Here is a 22,799-nt window from a genome sequence, read left to right on the forward strand (position 1 = left end):
TATAGACTTACTCGTGCAATTAAATCACCAAATTAACACCTTTAACAACGAATTTAGCATCAAAATCAAAGAAGAATCTCAAGAACTCTTAAGTTCGAATTTTAACAACCGAGGGTCCGATTCATGCCATATCAAGTTCGTTTCTTACCAAATTTTGCAGGCTTGACTCAAATACCATATAAGACCTGTACTGGGCTCTGGAACCAAAATACAGGCCCGATACCATCAAATGCAAACACATTTAAATTTTCAAAAACTCTTATAATTTCAATTAAACAATTTTCTTCAAAAATTCATTTCTCAGGCCTGGGACCTCGGACTTCAATTTCGGGCATACGCCCAAGTCCCATATTTTTCTACGGACCCTCCGGGACTGTCAAATTACAGATCTGGGTCCGTTTACCCAAAATGTTGACCGAAGTCAACTTAAATTCAATTTTAAGGCCAAATTAGCATTTTCATCAAATTTTCACACAAAAGCGTTCTGGATATACGCCCGGACCACAATCGAAAATCGAGGTGAGATAAAAGGAGACTTTTAAGGCCTCGAAATATAGAATTTACTAGTAAATCAAGTGATGACCTTTTGGCTCATCACAACAGCTCTGCCATTTTACTAAGAACTCTTCATGATTTTTTCTTGAAGCTTGAACCACTCGATCACTGAGAATAGCTTATACGCACCTTTTGCCGGTTAAATTAGGGCCTCAAATATTGGGTATTGTAAGTTGGCTCCATGGAGGATCCTCCATGTCTTCCCAAAAAGGTTTCAGAAGGCTGACATGAAGAGTAGATGAATCTTCCACCAGGCTGGAGTATCCACCCGGTATGCAACTTTCCCAATGCGCTTTTCAATGGAGAAAGGTCCAATGTGTTTTTGCAATAGGCGAGGGTCATGGACCCCTTCAAACAAGTATTGCTTTAGGATTTTCACCATCACTTTGTCTCCTACTTGGTATTCAATAAAACGATGATTTTGATCAGTATGTTTCTTCATCCGCTTTTAGGCTTTGACAAGATAGCTCTACACTATCTCCAAATTTCAGCTCCATTCCTTTGAGAAGCTAGCAGCTCGTGGAGATTTCGACATGTTTGGGGCATTCAAAATGTATGGGAGTAGCAGTTGTTGTCCGGTAATAATTTCAAAAGCACTTTTGTTTGTACTACAGCTCTTTTGTGAATTCAAACACATTCGAGCAGCATCCAGAAGCTTCACCCAATTCTTCCGCAATCCGGTAACAAAATGGCAAAGATGCATGCCATTGAACCATTCCATCTAGCAATCAGATTGCGGATGGAAACTTGAACTGTGGCACAATATGGACCCGAGACACTTAAAGAGCTGAGTCTAAAAGTTGCTACTGAAGCAAGAGTCGCGATCACTAATGACGTCTATAGGCAAACCCCAATATTTGACATTATGAGAGAAGAAGAGTTGATCTATATCTTCTGCTGATATATATTTCTGCTATAAATGTAGCATACTTGGAAAACCGATCCACCACAACCAAGATAGTTGTAAGATCTCCGACCTTGGGCAATTCGGTGATAAAATCTAGTGAAATGCTTTCCCAAAGTCTCTTTGGAATAGGTAATAGATCCAAAAGTCTCGTGTGTCAAGTGGTCTGACTTATCTTTCTGGCATATTAGGCAAGTCTTCACATACTGAGCAACATTATCAGCCATTTAAGGCCAATAATAAGCACGATGCAAAAACGCCATGGTGCGTTCTTCACCTGGGTGGCCAGCTCACAAAGTATCATGGTATTCCATTAGAGTAGTCCTTTGTAGATCTCCTCCTTTAGGAACATAAAGTCAGTTCCCTTTCACCTTCAGGAATCCATCTTCCATGTAGAACTGGAGAGTCTTGTCCTGTCCTGCCAAATCGTCCAAATTCTATGCAGCAGGATCCTTTGGGAGTAGATCTTGTATCTGGTCTCTTATAGTGGTGGCCACTTTGCTCCCCCTTAGGGTGGCTAGTAGGTACACCGATGCTAAGTCATCTATCCAATTAAGCGCACTAGCAACTTGGTTAGTTTCCCACTTCGGTACTCTAAGTTGAAATGAAATTCCACTAAGAGCTCCTGCCACTTAGCCTGGCGGCCATTCAGCTTTGGCTAGGTCATAAAATTCCTAACAGCCGTGTTGTCTGTCTTGACCACGAATAGGGTTCCTAGCATATAGTGCCTCCAAAGGTGTAAGCAATGGACGACAACTAATAATTCTTTTTCGTGGGCGGCATATCATCGTTCTGCATCCTTCAACTTCCGGCTCTCGTACGCAATTAGATGCCCCTCTTGTAGCAAGACTCTACCCAGAGCATAGTCAGAGACATCTATTTGTACTTCGAATGTCTTGCCCAAATCAGGAAGGGCCAAGATGGGGCTACTAAAAATAGCCGCTTTCAATACGTTGAAGGCCTCCGCTCGTTTGGGACCTCAATCCCAAGGCATGACTTTCTTTAGGAGTTCTGTCAATGGCACTGCAATGAGAGAGTAATTCTTCACAAATCACCAATTATGTTGCATAGGACAAGGAACACCCTCAAGGCGTTGATATTCTAAGGCGGTGGCCAATCTGTGACAGCCTGAATATTCTGTTGGTCCATCTTTATCTGCCCTTCCTCGATATCTATGTTTGAGGAAGTCAATCCACTTTTGGGCGAATGAACACTTGGACAACTCCACATGTAATTCGTTCTCCCACAGTTGGGCTAGTGTCACGACCCAATTTAGGATCGTGACCGACGCTCAGTAGTAAATGCCCCCAAGTAAGCCTCATCGGGATTTTACAAAAAATCGGACAGAGTTTCCCTTGTTTTTGGACAATCCAAAAAAATTTCCTGTCTCAAAATCAACAACCAACCATCCTAATATCAAACCAAACAATCGACAACTTATCAATTAACCAAAATAAGTCTCCACCATTACTAATTAACCCACTAACAACTAGAAATACTAATTATCTCCAACTTTGATAATAAAGAACGATACTCAACATAAGACTATAATAATAAAATAATACTCATGACACTAATATATTGACTATGGAGCAACTCTAAAAGTTCAAAGAAAAGACCATAATAATAAATAAAATCTCCGCCCATGCGAACGAGTGTGAGGATCACCAAGAACTATCAACCTGTGTGCTCTAATTAACGAAATCCTCGCTTGCTTCAACTGTTGTCTCTGCAAAAAAGAAATTAATGGGGAATGAGTCTTTAGCTCAGTGAGTAATAACACTTAACCACAACCATTTTTTATTGGGGACAAGTCAGAAAACATGCTAGTATCTCAAACAGAAAATAACATCAAAATGCCCTTTCAGAAACAATAAATAATTTTCAGTCTCATCATGCTTTTCTTATAGTATAATACAATTAACATTTCAGTAATAATCTCGGTAACCATTGTATAATATCAGTATTCACATTTGGGAGGTTTCAATGAACGGATCATGTAATTGATATAGATGTGGACTTCTTCGCAAGAAGTCAAATATAACGGTAGTTCCTACTCGAGAAAAATCGGTAAAGGCATGCTAGTTCTACATTCCCACTAGTGAGGGCTATAACTGTACTTTGTAATCGGTAAATACAAGGTGCACCAGGTCTAACGAACCCGCCATTAGCTACGGGATCCTTCAAAGTCTACCCCCATTTATACTTGTCTCTGTATCCGTATATACTCATAGGAAAATATTTTAAAACAATATAGGGCATTTCGGTTCTTATCAAATCATGAAATTTCATTTCGATAACAAAAAATTCAAGTAACGGTATAACATATCTAGTGACAACAAGAATATTCAAAAACAACGGTAATCATGTCAAATAAATATTTCGGTATCATATCGAGTAAAAGACTTGTCCCACATATGACTCGAAATAATCGGTAACATATTCATATTAAAAAAATCATGTGTAAATCATGCAAGTTATGAAAACACAAATTGCGGTAAGATTACTACTCACAGTACTCGTGCCGAAATACCAAATACTTCACCTCGAGCAATTCATACAACTTCCTCCAATCAATCTATAATTACAAATATTGTTAATTTCCATGTTTAGGCTAATTTAGAATACCCAACCCTTGAGGTTTCATATTTGACTCTTAATTTAGCGAATTATATTTACTTATAGAACTAGTCCATAATCTATCAATTTCAAACTATTTAGTATAATTTATTCCTCTAAAATTAGACCCATCAGTGCTTAAACCAAACCTTTATAGCCTTATTGTCCATAGAATTTTTGTTTTTAAACAAACTGATATTGAATTCTTTTGTACTTTATGAAATCATATAGATGTAGTAAAATAATTTAATAGACGATAAAGAAAAGATTAACCTCTTGAGACGTAGGAGAATTGCTGCTTTCAATTCCAACTCCTAGTTTTTCTTAAAGCCTCTGTCTAGAGCTCTCTTCTTCTTCTTCTTCTTCTTCTTCTTCTTCTTTTTCCTCTTTTCCAGTCACGGCTTACTGTTAAAGCCCCTTTTTCCGTACTCCTAAATTGATATTAAGTAACAGATAAGGTTTTAGACTTTCCCCTCTATAATCAAATTCCATCCCAGATTTTCTCGGCACTTCATTGCTTTTGGTCTTCTTTTGTTTTACTGATGCTTTGTGGCCTAAGGAATTTTCTTGTTTTTAAACCCCCCCCCCCCCTTTTTTTTTGCTTCTTACTTGACTAGATGGGCTAAGGCCCAAAAATTGCATTCACTCTTTATTTATTATTGTTTCCTTTTTTTTGTTGTCTTATATTATTTGATTGCTATTTATTTATTTATTTATTATATATATTATTATGATTTTGCAAATTCCTTAACTACTCATTATTTAATAGGAGATATTACATTTCCCGGTCTTATGAAATTCTGTCCCCGAATTTAACTTAAGTACGTACCTGTAGACTAAAAAAATAGGGATACTTTACTTGCATATCTTTTTCTACTTCCCAAGTAGCTTCTTCAACAGTATTATTTCTCCATAAAACTTTAGCGAACATAATATCTTTTGACCGTAGCTTTCTTACTTGTCTATCAACAATAGCCATCGGCTCCTCCTCGTAAGACAACTTCTCATTAAGCGGTATAGTTGGTGCTTCAAGCACCTAAGATGAGTCTGATATATATTTTCTTAGCATTGAGACATGAAACACTGGATGAATAAAGGACAACTCAGGAGGAAGTGCCAAACGATAAGCCATAGCACCCACTTGGTCTAGTATCTCATATTGTCCTATAAACCTGGGGTTCAACTTGCCTCTTTTCCCAAATCGCATCACACCTTTCATGGGAGAGACTTATAGGAACACTTTGTCCCTAATTGTGAAAACTAAATCTCTTCTTGTCTTATCCATATAAGATTTTTGTCTGCTTTGAGCTGTAAGCAATCTCTCTCTGATCAACTGGACTTTGTCCATAGCTTCTTGTACTAAGTCAGGTCTCAATAAGTTAGTCTCACCAGCTTCAAACCATCTGATAGGAGAACGACATCTTCTACTATACAATGCTTTATACGGTGCTATTTGAATACTAGACTGGAAGCTATTATTGTAAGCAAATTCAGTTAAAGGTAGATAAGTATCCCAACTACCTCCAAACTCAAGAATGCAAGGTCTCAACATATCCTCCAAGATCTGTATAATATGTTCATACTGACCGCCTGTCTGTGGATGAAATGTAGTGCTAAGATCTACTCGTGTACCCAATGCTTCTTGAAAAGATTTCCAAGAGCGTGAAGTGAACTGTGATCCTCTATCAGAGATGATGGATAATGAAACTCCGTGGAGTCGTACAATTTCATTAATAAATATCTGTGCATACCTCACTCCACCATAGTTAGTCTTCACCGGCAAAAAGTATGTTGATTTCGTCAGTCAATCTACAATCACCCATACAGAGTCACAACCTCTAAGGGTTCGTGATAGCCCGATGACAAAATCCATAGTAATTCTTTCCCATTTCCACTCTAGAATCTCAATTTGTTGTAGTAGTCTTGTGGGTCGTTGATGCTCAGCTTTGACCTGCTAACCAGTCAAACAACTAGAAACAAAGTTAGCAACATCTTTCTTCATACCTTCCCACCAATAAAATTTCTTTAGTTCATGGTACATTTTTGTGGATCCAGGATATATAGCGTATTTAGAGTTGTGGGCTTCTTCAAGAATAGCATGTCTTAACCCATCCACGTCTTCTACACATAGCTTGTTACCTATTCGAAGAACACCATCACTTTCAACAATTATATCATTGCTTTTACCAGCTAACTCCTCGTCTCTATATTTGCATAATTGTTCATCCTCATATTGGGTGGCCTTAATGCGCTCAACTAATGAAGACTTGGCCTGAGCATAAGCTAACAATGCCTTTCAATTTCGGACATTAAATCTGATACCAGTATCTTCTAGTCTCTGAATATCTTTGGCCAAAAGTCTCTTTATAGGAGCTATATGTGCCAAACTCCCCATAGATTTCCACTCAATGCATCAGCCACCACATTGGCTTTTCTAGGATGATATAAATAGAAATATCAGAGTCTTTGAGTAGTTCCATCCACCGACGCTGCCGAAGATTCAGATCTCACTACTGAAAGATATACTTCAGACTTTTATGGTCAGTATAAATCTCACAAACTTCTCTATATAGGTAATGCCTCCAAATTTTTAGAGCAAATACCACTGCAACCATTTCCAAATCATGTGTATGATAGTTTTGTTCGTGATTTTTCAATTATCTCAAAGCATAAGCTATAACACGACCATTTTGCATGAGAACACATCCTAATCCCACCCTCGATGCAACACAGACCACCGTAAATCCCCCGAAACCTGATGGTAAGGCTAATATTGGTGCAGTTGTCAAACATGTTTTTAGTTTTTGAAAGCTCCACTCACATTCCTCCGTCCACTAAAACTTTGTATTTTTCTATGTTAGCTTGGTCAGCGGCACTGCTATTCTGGAGAAACCCTGCACAAAACGCCTGTAATAGCCTGCTAAGCCTAAAAAGTTGCAAATCTCTATAGGAGAAGTAGGTTTGGGCCATTTCTGCACAGTTTCGATCTTCTTAGGATCTACCATAATTCCATCGTTGGATACAACATGCCCCAGAAATGATACTGAGTCTAGCCAAAATTCACAATTTGAGAACTTAGCATAAAGCCGATGTTCTCGCAATGTCTGCAACATAGTCCTAAGATGATTCTCGTGTTCTCCTTGGCTACGAGAATATATCAGGATATCATTAGTAAATACTATTACAAATCTATTCAGAAATGGCTTGAACACCCTATTCATTAAATCCATGAATGTCGCTGGAGCATTAGTCTGTCCGAAAGACATAACAAGAAACTCATAGTGCCCATATCGAGTTCTAAAAGCATTCTTAGAAATATCTTCATCTTTGATTCTAAGTTGATGATAACTAGAACGGAGGTCATTCTTTGAAAAGTGGGCAGCTCCTTGTACCTGATCAAATATGTCATCTATATGAGGCAAAGGATATTTATTGCGTATTGTTATCTTGTTCAACTGCTTATAGTCAATGCACATTCTCAGGGATCCGTATTTCTTCTTTACGAATAGTACTGGTGCACCACATGGTGATACACTAGGTCTAATAAAACCCTTATCTAACAAATCCTGTAATTGTTGCTTTAGCTCCCTCAACTCTACTGGTGCCATTCGATATGGGGGTATCGATATGGGTTGTGTGTCAGGTAGCAAATCAACACCAAAGTCTATTTCTCGTACTGGAGGCAATCTTGGTAAATCCTCAGGAAATATATCAGAAAATTCTCTCACTACTGGTAAATTTTCTATACTGACTATTTCCTTTCTTGTGTCATTTACAATAGCTAAGAGACCCAAGCAACCTTTCTTCAAAAGTCGTTGAGCCTTCATTAAAGATACAATTTTGCAAGTCTCTGGAACCTGACTCCCTCTTAGAATAAACTGGGTTCATTTGGTATCTCAAACTTAACTATCTTTGCATGACAATCGACTATAACATAGCAAGAAGATAACCAATACATTCCCATCAGCATGTCAAAGTCAATCATATCAAGTACAATAAGGTCAGTTAGAGTATCTTTACCCTCAACCCGAATCTGACAAGCACGATACACGTATTCAGCTAATAGAGACTCTCCAACAGGAGTAACAACTAGAAAAGGATCATTCAATAGCTCAGGCTATCTACTCAACCTCAAAGCAAAGTACGATGATACATAGGAGTGAGTAGATCCCGGATCAATCAACGCAAGTGCATCAAATGAACAGACAGAAAGAATACCTGTAACACAGCATTCGAGGCCTGAGCATACTGTCTAGTAAATGCAAAAACTCTCGCCTGACCTCTACCAGCATTCCTTTGTCCTTGATTCACAGTAGCACGGTCTCCAGCACCTCAACCTCTATTTCTGTACCTGTAGCACCTGAAGTATTACGAGTAGTCTGAGTCGGTGCAGCTGACTAAATAGAAGCCTGGTTGAAATTTCTTAGAGGCTGAGGGTAATCCTTCAAGTGATGTACCAACTGACCACATCGAAAGCACTCTCCAGTTAGAACACGACATTGGCCCAAATGTGATCTACCACAAGTCTGGCAGACTAGAGTAGTGGCATATATCTGCCCAGAATTACGATGTCCAGAAGATGATGGTCCCCTATTACCTTGTCTATAATGTGGTCTATATGTGGACTGTGAAAACATGTGTGTCTCTGTCTGAGAACCCTGTTGTTGTTGTCCCTGATTTCTTACTCTTCTATTTTTACTAAAACCGCCACTGAAAGCCCCTCCTGTCTTGGACTTCTTATGTAAATCACTAGCTGCACGCTCGTCACGTCCCTTGTGTTCAATCTTTCTAGCAAGGTCAGCTACATTAGAGTAGGATAAAGTCTTCATCTGTGGGGCTACTGTAGTGTATAGACGACCAACCAATCCATCAATAAACCTCAGAACTCGAGTTTCTTCAGTAGGCACTAAGAAAGGAGCATATATAGCGAGCTTACAAAACTTAGTGTTATATGTTGACACATTCATATCTGGAGTCTGAACCAATCTCTTAAATTCCCTAGCATATTTTTGCATCAGGCTGTCTGGAAGGAAATTATTCTTGAACAACTTAGTAAACTCGTCCCATGTCAGTGTGCTGCTCCTGCTGGCCTTCCTAGCAATACAGTTTCATACCATGTGTTGGCCATATCCTCTAGTTTGTATATTTTGAGCTCTACGACTCTCTCACTAGAACATCCTAGAGCACGTAATGCCTTGAGTGTCCCATCCAAGAAACTTTGAGGATCTGCTGAATTATAGAAACCAGTGAATTTTGGTGATTTCAATTTCAGGAACTCTTGTAGGGATACTTCATTATTTCCGAAAGTCTGAGTCTGTGCAGGTGCTTATGTCTGTAAAGCAGCCTGAGGAACTGAACTTCCACCCTGAGTAGGTACCAATGCCTTTAACACATTTAATAACCTTGCCACCGCGTCTGCAGGCAAGGCAACAGTAGGTACAACAGTTGGCACTGGTGGTGGAGCGTCCTGAACTCTCTGCCCTTGCACTTGATTTGTCATATCAGCTTGGGGTTGACCCATGTTTCCAACTTCAGGTTGAGGAGCAGTCTGTCTTCTAGTTTGATGAACCCCAACTTGACCTCCACCCAGGGTAGTACCATGTCCAGCAGATGAGTGTGTGCATGTCCTAGCCATCTGCGAAAGAAATATTCCAAAGTCAATCTCAAGTTATCTCAACGCATGAAAAAAGAATGAAAGAAGGGAAAATATTCCTAGATGTTCAGTAGCCTCAAGATCATAAGTATGGGCGCCTACATATCCATGAACAAGACTCTATTAAATATTGCTCCATGACTCGGGACTTCAAGCCTAAGCTCTGATACAAACTTTGTCACGACCCAATTTAGGATCGTGACCAGTGCTCAGGAGCAAATGCCCCCAAATAAGCCTCATCGAGATTTTACAGAAAATCGAACAGAGTTTCCCCTATTTTTGGACTATCCAAAAAAAATTCCTATCTCAAAATCAACAACCAACCATCCTAATATCAAACCAAACAATTGATAACTTATCAATTAACCAAAATAAGTCTCCACCATTACTAATCAACCCACTAACAACCAGAAACACTAATTATCTCCAACTTTGATAATAAAGAACGGTACTCAACATAAGACTATAATAACAAAATAATACTCATGACACTAATATATTGACTATGGAGCGACTCTAAGAGTTCAAAGAAAAGACCATAATAATAAATAAAATCTCTGCCCACGCGAACAAGTGTGAGGCTCACCAAGAACTATCAACATGTGCGCTCTAATTAACGAAATCCTTGCCTGCTTCAACTGATGTCTCTGTAAAAATAAATTAGCGAAATGAGTCGCTAGCTCAGTGAATAATAACACTTAACTATAACCATTTTTATTGGGGACAAGTCAGAAAACATGCTAGTATCTCAAGCAGAAAATAACATCAAAATGCCCTTTCAGAAACAATAAATAATTTCCAGTCTCATCATGCTTTTCTTGTAGTATAATACAATTAACATTTCAGCAATAAGCTCGGTAACCACTGTATAATATCAGTAATCACATTTGGGAGGTTTCAATGAACAGATCATGCAATTGGTATAGATGTGGACTTCTTCGCAAGAAATCAAATATAACGGTAGTTCATACTCGAGGGAAATCGGTAATGGTATGCTAGTTCTACCTTCCCACTAGTGAGGGCTATAACTATACTTTATAATCGGTAAATAAAAGGTGCACCAGGTCTAACGAACCCGCCTTTAGCTACTGGATCCTTCAAAGTCTACTCTCATTTATACTTGTCTCTGTATCCGTATATACTCATAGGAAAATATTTTAAAACAATATAGGGCATTTCGGTTCTTATCAAATCATGAAATTTCATTTTGATAATAGTAAATTCAAGTAATGGTATAACATATCTAGTGACAACAAGAATATTCAAAAACGACGGTAATCATGTCAAATAACTATTTCGGTATCATATCGAGTAAAAGACTTGTCCCACATATGACTCGAAATAATCGGTAACATATTCATATTAAAAAAATCATGTGTAAATAATGCAAGTTATGAAAACACAAATTGCGGTAAGATTACTACTCACAATACTCGTGCCGAAATACCAAATGCTTCACCTCGAGCAATTCATACAACTTCCTCCAATCAATCTATAATTACATAATACTGTTAATTTCCATGTTTAGACTAATTTAGAATACCCAACCCTTGAGGTTTCATATTTGACTCTTAATTCGTCGAATTATATTTACTCATAGAACTAGTCCATAATCTATCAATTTCAAACTATTTAGTATAATTTATTCCTCTAAAATTAGACCCATCAGTGCTTAAACCAAGTCTTTATAGCCTTATTGTCCATAGAATTTTTGTTTTTAAACAAACTGATATTGAATTCTTTTGTACTTTGTGAAATCGTATAGATGCAGTAAAATAATTTAACAGACGATAAAGAGAACGTTACCCTCTTGAGCCGAAGGAGATTTGCTACTTTCAATTCCAGCTCCTAGTTCTTCTTAAAGTCTCTGTCCAAAGCTTTCTTCTTCGTCTTCTTCTTCTTCTTTTCCTCTTTTCCAGTCACGGCTTACTGTTAAAGTCCCTTTTTCCGTACTCTTAAATTGATATTAAGTAACAGATAAGGTTTTAGACTTTCCCCTCTATAATCAAATTCCCTCCTAGATTTTCTCGGCACTTCATTGCTTTTGGTCTTCTTTTGTTTTACTGATGCTTTGTGGCCTAAGGAATTTTCTTGTTTTTAAAATCATCCCCCCCCCCCCCTTTTTTTTTGCTTCTTACTTGACTAGATGGGCTAAGGCCCAAAAATTGCATTCACTCTTTATTTTATTATTATTTCCTTTTTTTGTTGTTATCTTATAGTATTTGATTTCTATTCTTTATTTATTATATATATTATTATTATTTTGCAAAGTCCTTAACTACTCATTATTTAATAGGAGATATTACAGCTAGGACCTTTCGTAGGTGCTCCAGTTGTTCCTCCAATATTATGTTACCACAATATCAGCAAGTAGATGTAACGACCCGCACGGTCATTTTGAGCTCTTGTGCATCGTTTGGCAGTTTGAGGCAATAAACACCTTTACATCAGGTATTATGACTTGTACGCAATAAATTCTCATCTCGAAAGCTTTAGGTTGGAAGAATCGACTAAGATTGGATTTTTTTAACTAAACGGACTCGGAATCGAGATTTGAAGGTTCCAGCAGGTTCGTATGATGATTTCGGACTTGGGCGTATTTCACATCGGTTTTTGGATGACCCGGGAGCGTTTCAGTGCCTATTATGGAAGTTAGCATTTCGGAAGAATTTCATAAATTTGGGTTGAAGTGCATTTCAAAGTTATCGATGTTCGTTTGGAACTTAGAGTCTGAGAATAGCTCTGTATGGTTATTCTGGTATTAGGAGCGCGTCCGGAAGTGGTTTGGAGGTTTGTAGGTCATTTTGGAGTCGTTTGGCAAAAGTTAGAAATTTAACGGTTTGTAAGAAGTTTGATTGGAAGTGGACATCTTGATATCTGGGTTGGAATCCGATTCCAAAAATTTGGAGTAGGTCCGTAATGTCAAATGTGACTTGTGTGCACATTTTGAGGTCAATCGGGCGTCATCTGATAGGTTTCGGCATCAAATGAGGAAGTTTGAAGATCTAAAGTTCATAAAGATTGAATTAGAGTGGCGATTCATGGTTTTAGCATTGTTTGATGTGATTTGAGGCCTCGAGCAGGTGTGCATTATATTTTGGAAGTGGTTAGTGTGATTGGACGGGGTCCCGGGGGCCTCGGGTGGATTCCGGATGGTTAACGGATCGAAAATAGAATTTGAGGAAGGGCTGAGGTAGCTGGGCATCTGGTGTAATCGCACTTGCATGAAGAGGGCCGCAGGTGCGAGCCTGCAGGTGTGGGAAAGGACTCGCAGAAGCGGATTTTTGCTGGGGGAGGCGTGGACTGCAAATGCAGTCGAGTTCCGCAGAAGAGGGACAGCAGCCGCAGGTGCGGGCTAGTAGGTTTGAGCCATGAGCCACAGAAGCAAAGAAAGGAGGACAGCCCCGGGCACCGCACCTGTGGTGCCTTGGCCGCACCTGCGGGACCGCAAGTGCGAGGTAAGTGGTCGTCGGTTCGGGCATGGGCGCAGATGCGGTCCCTTGAGCTCGCAGGTGCAGAGCTTGGCCAGTAGGGGAAAATGCACACCTGCGTTGGCTTCTCCGCAGGTGCGGCCAAGGCACCACAGGTGCGGAAAACCTGGAGGTAGTGAGGTTCATTTAATACGGAACTTAGACCAATTTTTACACATTTTCGCTCACTCCTTGGGCGATTTTAGAGCTTCTTGAGAGGGATTTTCACCTAGCTTGTGGAGGTAAGTAATTTCTACCTAATGTAAGATAAATACATAGTTTGTGGGTAGATTATAACATGTAAGTTAGTGGAAATCATGCGTTTAGATAAAACCTAGAGTTTTGATAAAAATGAGATTCTACCACGAAAATGATTATGAAACTTAGTGAAAATCATATATTATATTCCTAAGGTTATGAGTAACAACATTCTTTAAAATATTTCGGAAACCGGGCATGTGGGCCGAAGAGTGAATTTTAGGAATCTTGCATTTAGAGTTGGGAAATTTCCTTCATAGTTAGAATATGAACTCTTGAGCATATATTGATTAGTTTTTACACTATCTGAATAGTTTTAGATCGTTCGGCTCCAATTTGAGGGTTTGAGCACATTCTTGAGTTTGGAAGTAGGCATTGGGACGAGGTAAGTCTCCTTTCTAACCTTGTAAGAGGGAATTAACCCCATAGTGAACTAAATTATTATGTGCTTCTATTTGTGGGGGCTACGTACGCACGAGGTGATGAGAGTTCGTACGTAGCTACTAGCTATGCCTATGCCCGGGTAGTTTTAGGCTTACATCATGCCTTTTTGATATTGTTGTTAATTTATGTTTATTGTTTGACTTGAGATGAAGCGAGATTGAGTTAGCTTATTAAATGTTTTGAAAGGAGTTGAAATTGAGGAAAAGTTGGGAACTTAAAGGTTTTCATTTGACATTCATAATTTAAAAAGAATTGAGGAATGCTTTAATAACTAAAGAAATCTGTGTGTAACCGCGTCGTATGTATGTTTCGCGAGCGGGAAAATTTCTTTAAAATCTTCACGTTGAATTCTCTCTATTTTAAAAAGAATTAAGAAAAAGATTATGATTTATTAATAGATTTATATTTGACCGTGTCACATGTATGATTCACGAGCGGGGTATTTCCTTCTACTACTCTCATGGGAGCGGGCCGATTGCCTCGGCAGTTTAATAAATGCATTTATGGTTCGCGCGTTCGACCCTCGATAGTGCACAGTTTACTCTTATGTTGGATCGGGTCGTACGCCTCGGCATTTTTTATATATAATATCCTCATGGAATCGTGCTTAATATTTGGCAAGAAGCCAGTGTATCTGAGGAATTTTTCCCCGATTTGAATCATGACAACTTCTTTGATGAAATACATTATATCTATATATTACTGAGGGAACTTGCTAGTTGAGAGCTTGAGTAAAATTATAAAGAGGGAAATTTTACCATGTATTTTATACTTGTTTGTTTCATATATTTACTCTGTCTCATATTTATTTACTTATTTACTGTACCTGATATTATTATATCACTAGTAAGTGTCGAAGTCGACCCCTCGTCACTACTTCTTCGAGGTTAGACTGGATACTTACAGGGCACACGTTATTTTCGTACTTATACTACACTTGCTGTACATTTTATTGTACAAACACATGTGTGTTCAGTGGCCTTGTGGGAGCAGCAGCATGGCTGATACGGGGACTTAGGTGAGCCGTATCTTATGAGACGATTTGCAGCCAGTAGAGTCTCCTTTAGAGTACTTGTATTTTCTTTTCTGTCCAAATTTGTATTCCGGACAGTTAGTGTATTGTATTTTAAATTCCTAGTAAATGCTCATGTACTTGTGACACTGGGTTCTAGAATGATTATGGGATATTCAGTATTAAGATTTGAAAATATTATTAATTATTCTGCAAAGTTCATCTTTTTACTAGTTAAATTGAAAGAAATTTATGATTTCAAAATATAAAAATAAGAATTTTATTAACTATTTAGTGTTGGCTTGCCTGACAGAGGTTTCCGATGCCAACGACCTTTAATGGATTTGGGTCATGACAGTAGACCGCTACGAATTCATCAATGTACTCTCAGAAAACTTGGTTCATCAAGGTGTAAAATGTGGCTAGAGCAGTAGTCAAGCCGAATGGCATGTACTACCCATATCTTGTCACACAGGTCGTTTTGTGTTCATCTTCCTCAGCAATTCAGACTTGCCAGTAACATGTCTTTTGGTCTATTTTAGCAAACACCGTAGCAGCACCCAATCTATCGAACAAGTCTGCCAATAGCTGGATAGGGTACTTGTTCTTCACGGTAATTTTGTTTAGGGCACAATAATCCACACAGAGTCGTAGGGTGCCATCCCGTTTCTTTTGGAATAGCACAGGGGACTTGGAGGGCACAATTATCCCTGTGTCTAGCATTTCCCTTAACTGTCTGAAGCTCGGTGAGTTCAGGTTGTGACATTCTGTAAGGCGCCTGGGCAGGTGGCTTCACACCCGGCACCAACTCAATCTTATGGTCTATAGTGCGCCTAGGGGGGAGTCTTCTTGTCATGTCTTGTGGCATGAAGTCTTCAAACTCCTCTAGCAGCTCTTTCACAGGTGTAGGAATGGTACTCGAAAAGCATTTTATATCTTCAATACAGAGGGTAGTCAGGAACGTAGGTTCATGCCTTCTGACTCCATTCTTCAACTGCAGGGCCGAGATGTTCTCAGCGGTCACATTTATGGTTGTGCATGGGATAATGTAGGGCTTGGTCGTGTTTGCTCCCATCATCAGTAGCATGTCGGCATATGGTACAAAAATAGTGTTGGTTTGCCTCATGAATTCCAACCCAACATCAGCTCGAAGTCATCTCTCATCACCACGCGCAAGTTGAATTTTCCATCATAAGGACCAAGCTTCACTGGCACTCCTTTGCTATTCCACCCACTAGCTGAGGCGGTGAGTTAATAGCCTTGATACGACCTCTTCCCTTTCCCACAAATAGACCAAGGCACTCTATCTGAGTTGAGGTTAAGTAGTTGTGAGTAGTGCCAGTGTCTATCATCGCTCGGATGGGCTTGCCATTAATTTTCATCTTGATGAACATCAAGGTCGTCTCGTGGTTAAGAGAAGGCCTCTCATCCACCTTCTTTTTCCCTTTCTTAGTGGTTGGGCATGGGTACTTCATCTTACGGATACCAGCACTAGTTCCCATTAAGGCCTCGAAAATTGAACAAACAAGTGCGTTGAAGGCATCTGTTTGTTCTATTTGGTCAGCATCATCTGTGTCGCCATCCATCCCATCATCAAAAGTTTGATAGACGTTAGTCTGTGCTTGTGGGAATTCATCATTCCAATATGGCCCGCCGCAATGACGACATCCTGAAAGGGGCTTCCTCCCCCGATCCTAGTTGTGAAACGCAACACTATTGCTGCCTGAGGAAGGAGTATAAGATTTGGTTGCACTCTGATCTCCTCCACTTCTGCTAGGGCCACCATTGCTAGGATGGCCCCCTTTGTATCCTCCACGGACATGCGATTGAGGCCTATCCTTCCGAGCTTCCACTTGATAGTCCCCAAGTCATTCTGCTGCTTGTATCGCCTTGGGTAAAGTGTCTACCCTTTGTCTTTGCAGCTCCATATGGGCGTAAGGTTTCAAACCTTCCAGGAATGTGAAGAGTTTGTCTTTGTCTCCCATATCCTGTATGTTCAGCATGAGTACGGAGAATTCTCGCACTTATATCCCATACTAACTTGGTCTGGCGGAGCTCCCATAGCTTCATTTGTGCATTATGCTCAACATTTTTGGGGAAGAAATGTAGGAGTCTGACCGCCTTCAGTTCTGCCCAAGTCTCGATAGTATCTTCACTAGTCCTGATGGCTTCGTATTTCATTTGCCACCAGAGTTTAGCATCACCCTGAAGATACATGGCAACAGTTGCTACCTTTTTTGCTTCTTCTAACTCCCTCACATCATCAAAGTACCGTTTGATGTCGAAGATGAAGTTCTCCACTGCCTTGGCATTCCAAGCTCCATTGTATGGTTTAGGCTCAGGAATCTTTAGGTTTTGTGACATAGGGGTGAGGTTCGCAACACCCCCTATCTGGTTTATGCCTCCTCGAAGTAGTCCTTGTAGTAAAGCATTGACAACATTGAGCTGGCATGTCAAGTTGTCTATGGTTTGTTGCATGGCAGTCACCTTGTCTACCTCTTGTACCCTATAGGCTAAATCCCTGGTCCACACCCATTGGAGGACCTCGAATTTACTAAAAATTCCGGTTGCCTCTGTGGCTGCCATTTGTTGGTCTCCTTCAGAGTCGCGACTGATATTCGCAATATCACCTTCGGCCTGCCGTATCCTGCGGTCCAGGTCGTCCAACATTCGAACTAGGTTGGTTCTTAGATCAGGCACCATATTCACGATGGGTCGTAATATGCTAACCGTCTCTTCAAGGGCCGCAATGTGGTCCCCATGATTCACCATGGTCAGAAATGGTGGTAATGACAATGTGTTCCCTTGTCCGATGTCTAACTTAGGCTCTGATACCAACTGTTACGCGGCACCTTCTTGATATTCCTTGGAAGGGCGACGTAAGGTTAAGCAAACGATGTTTGTGCAGTTACTATCCGCCAACTGGGGTCCCCTCCATGTGCTAGATGATATTGTCAGTGTCGTATGGAAAAATCAATGTCAAGAGCAATTGAGAAAACAGAAAAGAGAATTGAGAATTGAAGGAAAGTTGATTGCATTAATGAAAGCTATTACAGAAAAGCAACACGGTGTCGAGGGAGAGAGACACCAGTACAGAGAATTGTTTGCTTGCTAGAAAGTTTGATTGTTTGATCCCCCTGATAAAGCTTAAAAAAATAAACCAAAGTTACAGGACTTAACCTAACTAAGCTAGAGAGACATAATGGAAATACATGAAATAAAACTACTCTATATTTACAATGAAAAAGACTTATATTCCTACAAGGTGGAAGCAAGTCCGTTGGCAGCAACCTTATCTTTAGCATCAGAGTATGCGCGCGTGGCACTGTCTGCGCGCGCAGCACTGTTGGCATCTACCTGCGGCTGGGTGCAGGCGAGGGCAATCAGTGGGGCGACATAGGCACAAGCGTGCTTGTCACTTGACGCATCCAAGACCATGGGGTCGCCCATGATGCTAGGCGTTAGGGGGCTTACCAGGATGCCATAAGGCATGTCCAAGGGGTCATGGCTGGAGAGCCGCTCATGACAAGACACATGTTGTAAACCTGGACGAAGCATGTTAGCATTATATATCCCAGATTTGTAATGATTATTTTTGTCATCAAAAGCAATGCCCTTTAGTTTCGATTTGAGTTGCAAACTCTGCTTCAACTCAGAAAGGCCCCAAAAGATACTTTATCTCATACGTGAATTAGCCGCATTTTCTTGAGTCCCACCCTATTTGTACTTGTGGTTCACTTTGTTTGCTTTTTAAGTTAAATCTGGGATACCATGAGGCTGCTAGATCTTTTTTTTTTTTTTTTTTTAAAGGGACGCTTTGGAGCCTCTTCATTGGAGTCAATAGGAGGGGACCATAAATTTAACTCCTTCTTAGACTTCCTATGCTTAATATCATAACGGTCTCAACCTTAGTATCATATTCTATACTTCTGTTTTTCTTCTTTAATCATATATAAACTCTTCTACCATTTCGTCTCCAGTTACTTCATTCGTGCATCACAATTCCTGCTCATAGTTGGATGAACACGAATTTAAAGTTCAGTTGAGAATGAGTGTCATCGTATTTTATGTGTACATTTTAAACTCTTTTTCATATATGTATACAAAGGTAAAACTGAAAAAAGAAATCACATAGCTTACACTAAATCTGCGTTTAGTCAGATGAAATGGTCTCATGATTCAGCCCACATGTTTGTCAAAAACACTTTCTCTCTCTCTGTCGGGGGAGTTGCAACTTGGTAGTATTATTTATGTACGATTAAACATGAATAACAACAAAACACATTGCTGACTAATGCTAACTTGTGAAAATGAAACCCTACCTGCCCACCAGCCAGGAAATTAATTAATAAATTAATAAAACTACAACCTTCCATAGAAATGAACTCCAGTAGGAACATTCTCTGACTACTCAGAAAGCTAGCAATGAACTCCCATAACTCCCACCCCTCAAAGAAAACAGCTGCTAACAACTCTGCCATTTACTTCAACATGACATGCAACAGTAGTAGTTGCTTGTTATGCACCATTACTGAAACAGGTACATCTGCACGAAGAAAATTAATTATAGCTCAATGCTTCAAAGATTTGCCTCTTCTCACAGATGATAAAAACCTTGTCATTACCTTAAGATGCCTATGGAATATTGCTCTGGCTCAACCTGATGACTCTGAATTTCCATTTCTCGGCGTTTTTAATTGCATGACTAGACTTCTCAACAGGTGCATCCGTGACCAAAAATGGCTTTCGAGTGGCAAAAACATGTACATCCCTTACTATGCAGCTCACATTATTGGCTCTTATACCATGAATAAATCTCGATTTTCTGTCTTAGCTGTTAATTCAGGTGTAATTTCGCCATTAATTGAGCTTTTAAGAGGAAAGATAACATGGGTTGAGCAAAGAGTAGGTGTTAGAGCACTTGGTCACATTGCGAGACATAGAAGAACATTTGAAGACATTAAAGTCTACGAAATGGAAATCACAAAGCTAGCTATGGACATAGTTTCGAAATGCATTCAAACTATTTACAGTGAGTTTGTGGTCAAGAAAAGTGAAAATAGAGTAGAATATCATCGTCACTTGATGATAAAAGGTCTAGGAGGATTAGAAATGGAGAATAGAAAAGCAGAGTCTTGGGCTTTCCAAATGCAAAGCTGGTCTCTTTACCTTCTCAACTGCTTTGTTAGAAACAAAAGAAACATCAATTTGATATGCAAATTAGAAGAATTTCTCAAGAAATTATGTGGTATATGGGGTGGATTACACAACCAGAATTCTTTCGTCTCTGGTATTGGCCTAATCAAAAGTCTATGCCACAGTGAAATTGGTCGAAGAAACATAGCACAATCAGAAGGAATTGTAGAAAGTATCTGCAATCTCTCCAGGTCTTCAGACGAATGGCAATTATGGGCAATTGAAAGTCTTTTGTTACTTGTCAAAGATCCAAATACAAGAAGCGCAGTAACAAACATTGCTGCTCCTTTACTTGCTGATTTAGTAGAACTCAGAACTATTAAAGGTAGAAGAAAAATGGGTGACGTGATAACGCAAGTAATCTTACAAGATTATGGAAAAATTAAGTATGGTCAATTGGCTTTCAACAGAAAAGGATCACAAAAAGCTATTGAAGAGATTTGGGACTTGAAGGTGGAAAAAAGGAAAAGGGATAAATTAATGTCCAAAGAAGAAGTAACGGAAAGAGAGCTTTTGGTTGCCATATTAAAACGTGAAGGAAATAGGAAATTTTGGTCAGCTGAAATTGAAGCAGCTGTAAACAAGTATACAAAGGCTTTGGATTTGTGCCCACTAAAATTAAGAAAAGAAAGGATTGTTCTTTATAGCAATAGAGCTCAATGTCATTTAATTCTGGAAGAAGCAGAGTTAGCTATTAGTGATACAACTCGAGCACTATGTTTATCAGGTGAAATGAGGCCTCACATTAAGAGTTTGTGGCGAAGATCACAGGCTTATGACATGAAAGGATTGGCTAGATTAAGTTTAATGGATTGTTTGAGGTTCATTAACGAACGTAGCAAGTTGAATAATGGAAAGAGAAGCAGCAGAAGGAAGATACCGTACTATGCAATGAGCATGTTGAACAAGCAGATGACAGCCACGTGGATTTTCGCGGGTGTCGCCAAGTCCATGGCAGATGACATTAATGAGAATGGAAGTCATAAATCCAGGGACCAGCATGTCTTAGCAGGTGGAAAAATGAAAGGGAAAATCTTAAAAAGTAAGTGCAAAATTATTTTTGTTCAGGATGCTTATTTCATGCTCCAATTTTAGTTCTACCAGTTCACAGCGCAAAGTTTGAGTTCTCAGCTGACAAAAAAGATTTCTTTAGTTTGACAAGTGTAAAAGAATTTGCAAACTATCAGATGATACAGATCACCTAAAATATGATGGCATATAACAATCTATAAAAAGAGGGATGAATAACCTGAAATATAAGACACGTTAAAAATGTGAATTTTTTAATATTGCCATGCATATAAATTTAATCTTTTTTAGTTCCCACCCCCCAAATATTACTAATCTAATGAATATATTTGGGATTGTCCTTAAAACAGGCATGCCTACCCACGGGAGCGACAAGGAGCAGCGGCTCTTGAAAAAGGGACGGCTTTGGAGAAGGCTGAATAGTACAAGTCGGAGAAGCAAAGGCGTTATTGAACCATTGCTGAAACGTTTAAAAAAAAGGAAAAGCGTAGATGTACAAAAAAAAAAGTCAAATAGTCTTTTGTTCGCCAACGAAACTAAAGTTCGAGCCATTTGAGAAGGAAAATAGTCCAACCAGTTTGATTATAGAGCAGCTCATGTTCAAACGCCGAATTAAGAATATTCTCTATTTCGATAGTCTAATGTCCACTTGAACGCTCTATTCAACTCGGTCAAATTCTTATAACCGACAGAAGCTTGCGTTCTTTTTTTTTTTTGGGATAAGGTTTTGTCCAATGTTTCCCCTTTTTTGGGGAAACAAAAATCACTTGGAAGCTAATCATATTTGGGCATCTCTGACTGAAGAGTGAAGGAAAAATATGATTTTTGTTCAACTTTATTAATCCTTTTCAGGCAACTCTCTTTTTGGTTTGATATATGGTCCTCGTTGACAAGACAACTCAACAAATACACCATAAATGGACACCAAATAGATGAAAAAATTTTGTTTTGTGTCTCGTACAACTGATACTAGTGTAACTTTTTTGTCTCATAGTTTTGTGGACCCGGATTTTTGTGGACCCAGAAGTGTAAGATTGGGGTCCACAAATTTGTGAGATAAAAAGGCGCCTCATACAACTAATGTAAGTCGCATGAGATACAAAATAAAACTTCTCAAATAGATAAGATTTGTAGCATAGATCTGCTGAGGTATCGTATCGTACCTAACCCGCTAACATAGATTTGTGCGTTCCTAATGCTGAAAACCAGTGTGCGCTTTGCGTATGTTACATTTATTTATTTTATTACTAGAGAATTTGGAATAAAAGAATCATAATAAATTTTGTGATTTTATAATAAAACTAAATGCAGTCTGATCAAATAAACAACCAAAAAGAGAGAAATATAATTTTAAGAAGTCATGGTCTACTCTTGAGATAACCCCTAGAGCAAAAATTACAAAGAATCATTATATATATATATATATATATATATTGAATATTTTTTTCTAATTTATAATATTTTACTTTTTAGAACTGCGGTTAATTATTTAAATTGTACAATGGTTAGTTTACTTTGTTATTTAATATACATATATATTTATCTAGATAAGTATATCTTGGCGAAATAATTTTTCTTCTCCCCATTTGATATATGTATTGTTTAAATCCTTAATTAGAGAGTCGAATATTATTTTGCGAAAGGTTTCTCCATTGTTCT

General features: G+C 38.9%; 1 protein-coding gene across 1 annotated transcript; it reads left to right on the forward strand.

Moving 5' to 3' along the window:
- Positions 1-19,406: 19,406 nt before the first annotated feature.
- Positions 19,407-21,959, forward strand: LOC104210195 (uncharacterized). The gene is made up of 2 exons (XM_009759028.2): positions 19,407-21,153; positions 21,491-21,959. Exons 1-2 carry the CDS (start codon positions 19,407-19,409, stop codon positions 21,694-21,696), a joined length of 1,953 nt encoding a protein of 650 aa, XP_009757330.2. The 3' UTR covers positions 21,697-21,959.
- The last annotated feature ends 840 nt before the right edge of the window (positions 21,960-22,799 follow it).

Source organism: Nicotiana sylvestris, chromosome 2 (assembly GCF_000393655.2).
Source record: "Nicotiana sylvestris chromosome 2, ASM39365v2, whole genome shotgun sequence".
NCBI lineage: Eukaryota > Viridiplantae > Streptophyta > Magnoliopsida > Solanales > Solanaceae > Nicotiana > Nicotiana sylvestris.

Coding starts and splice junctions, on each gene's coding strand:
- LOC104210195 (XM_009759028.2), top strand. CDS start 19,407: ATGACATGCAACAGTAGTAGTTGCTTGTTATGCACCATTACTGAAACA. Junction 21,154..21,490: donor GAAAGGGAAAATCTTAAAAA/GTAAGTGCAAAA, acceptor TCCTTAAAACAG/GCATGCCTACCCACGGGAGC.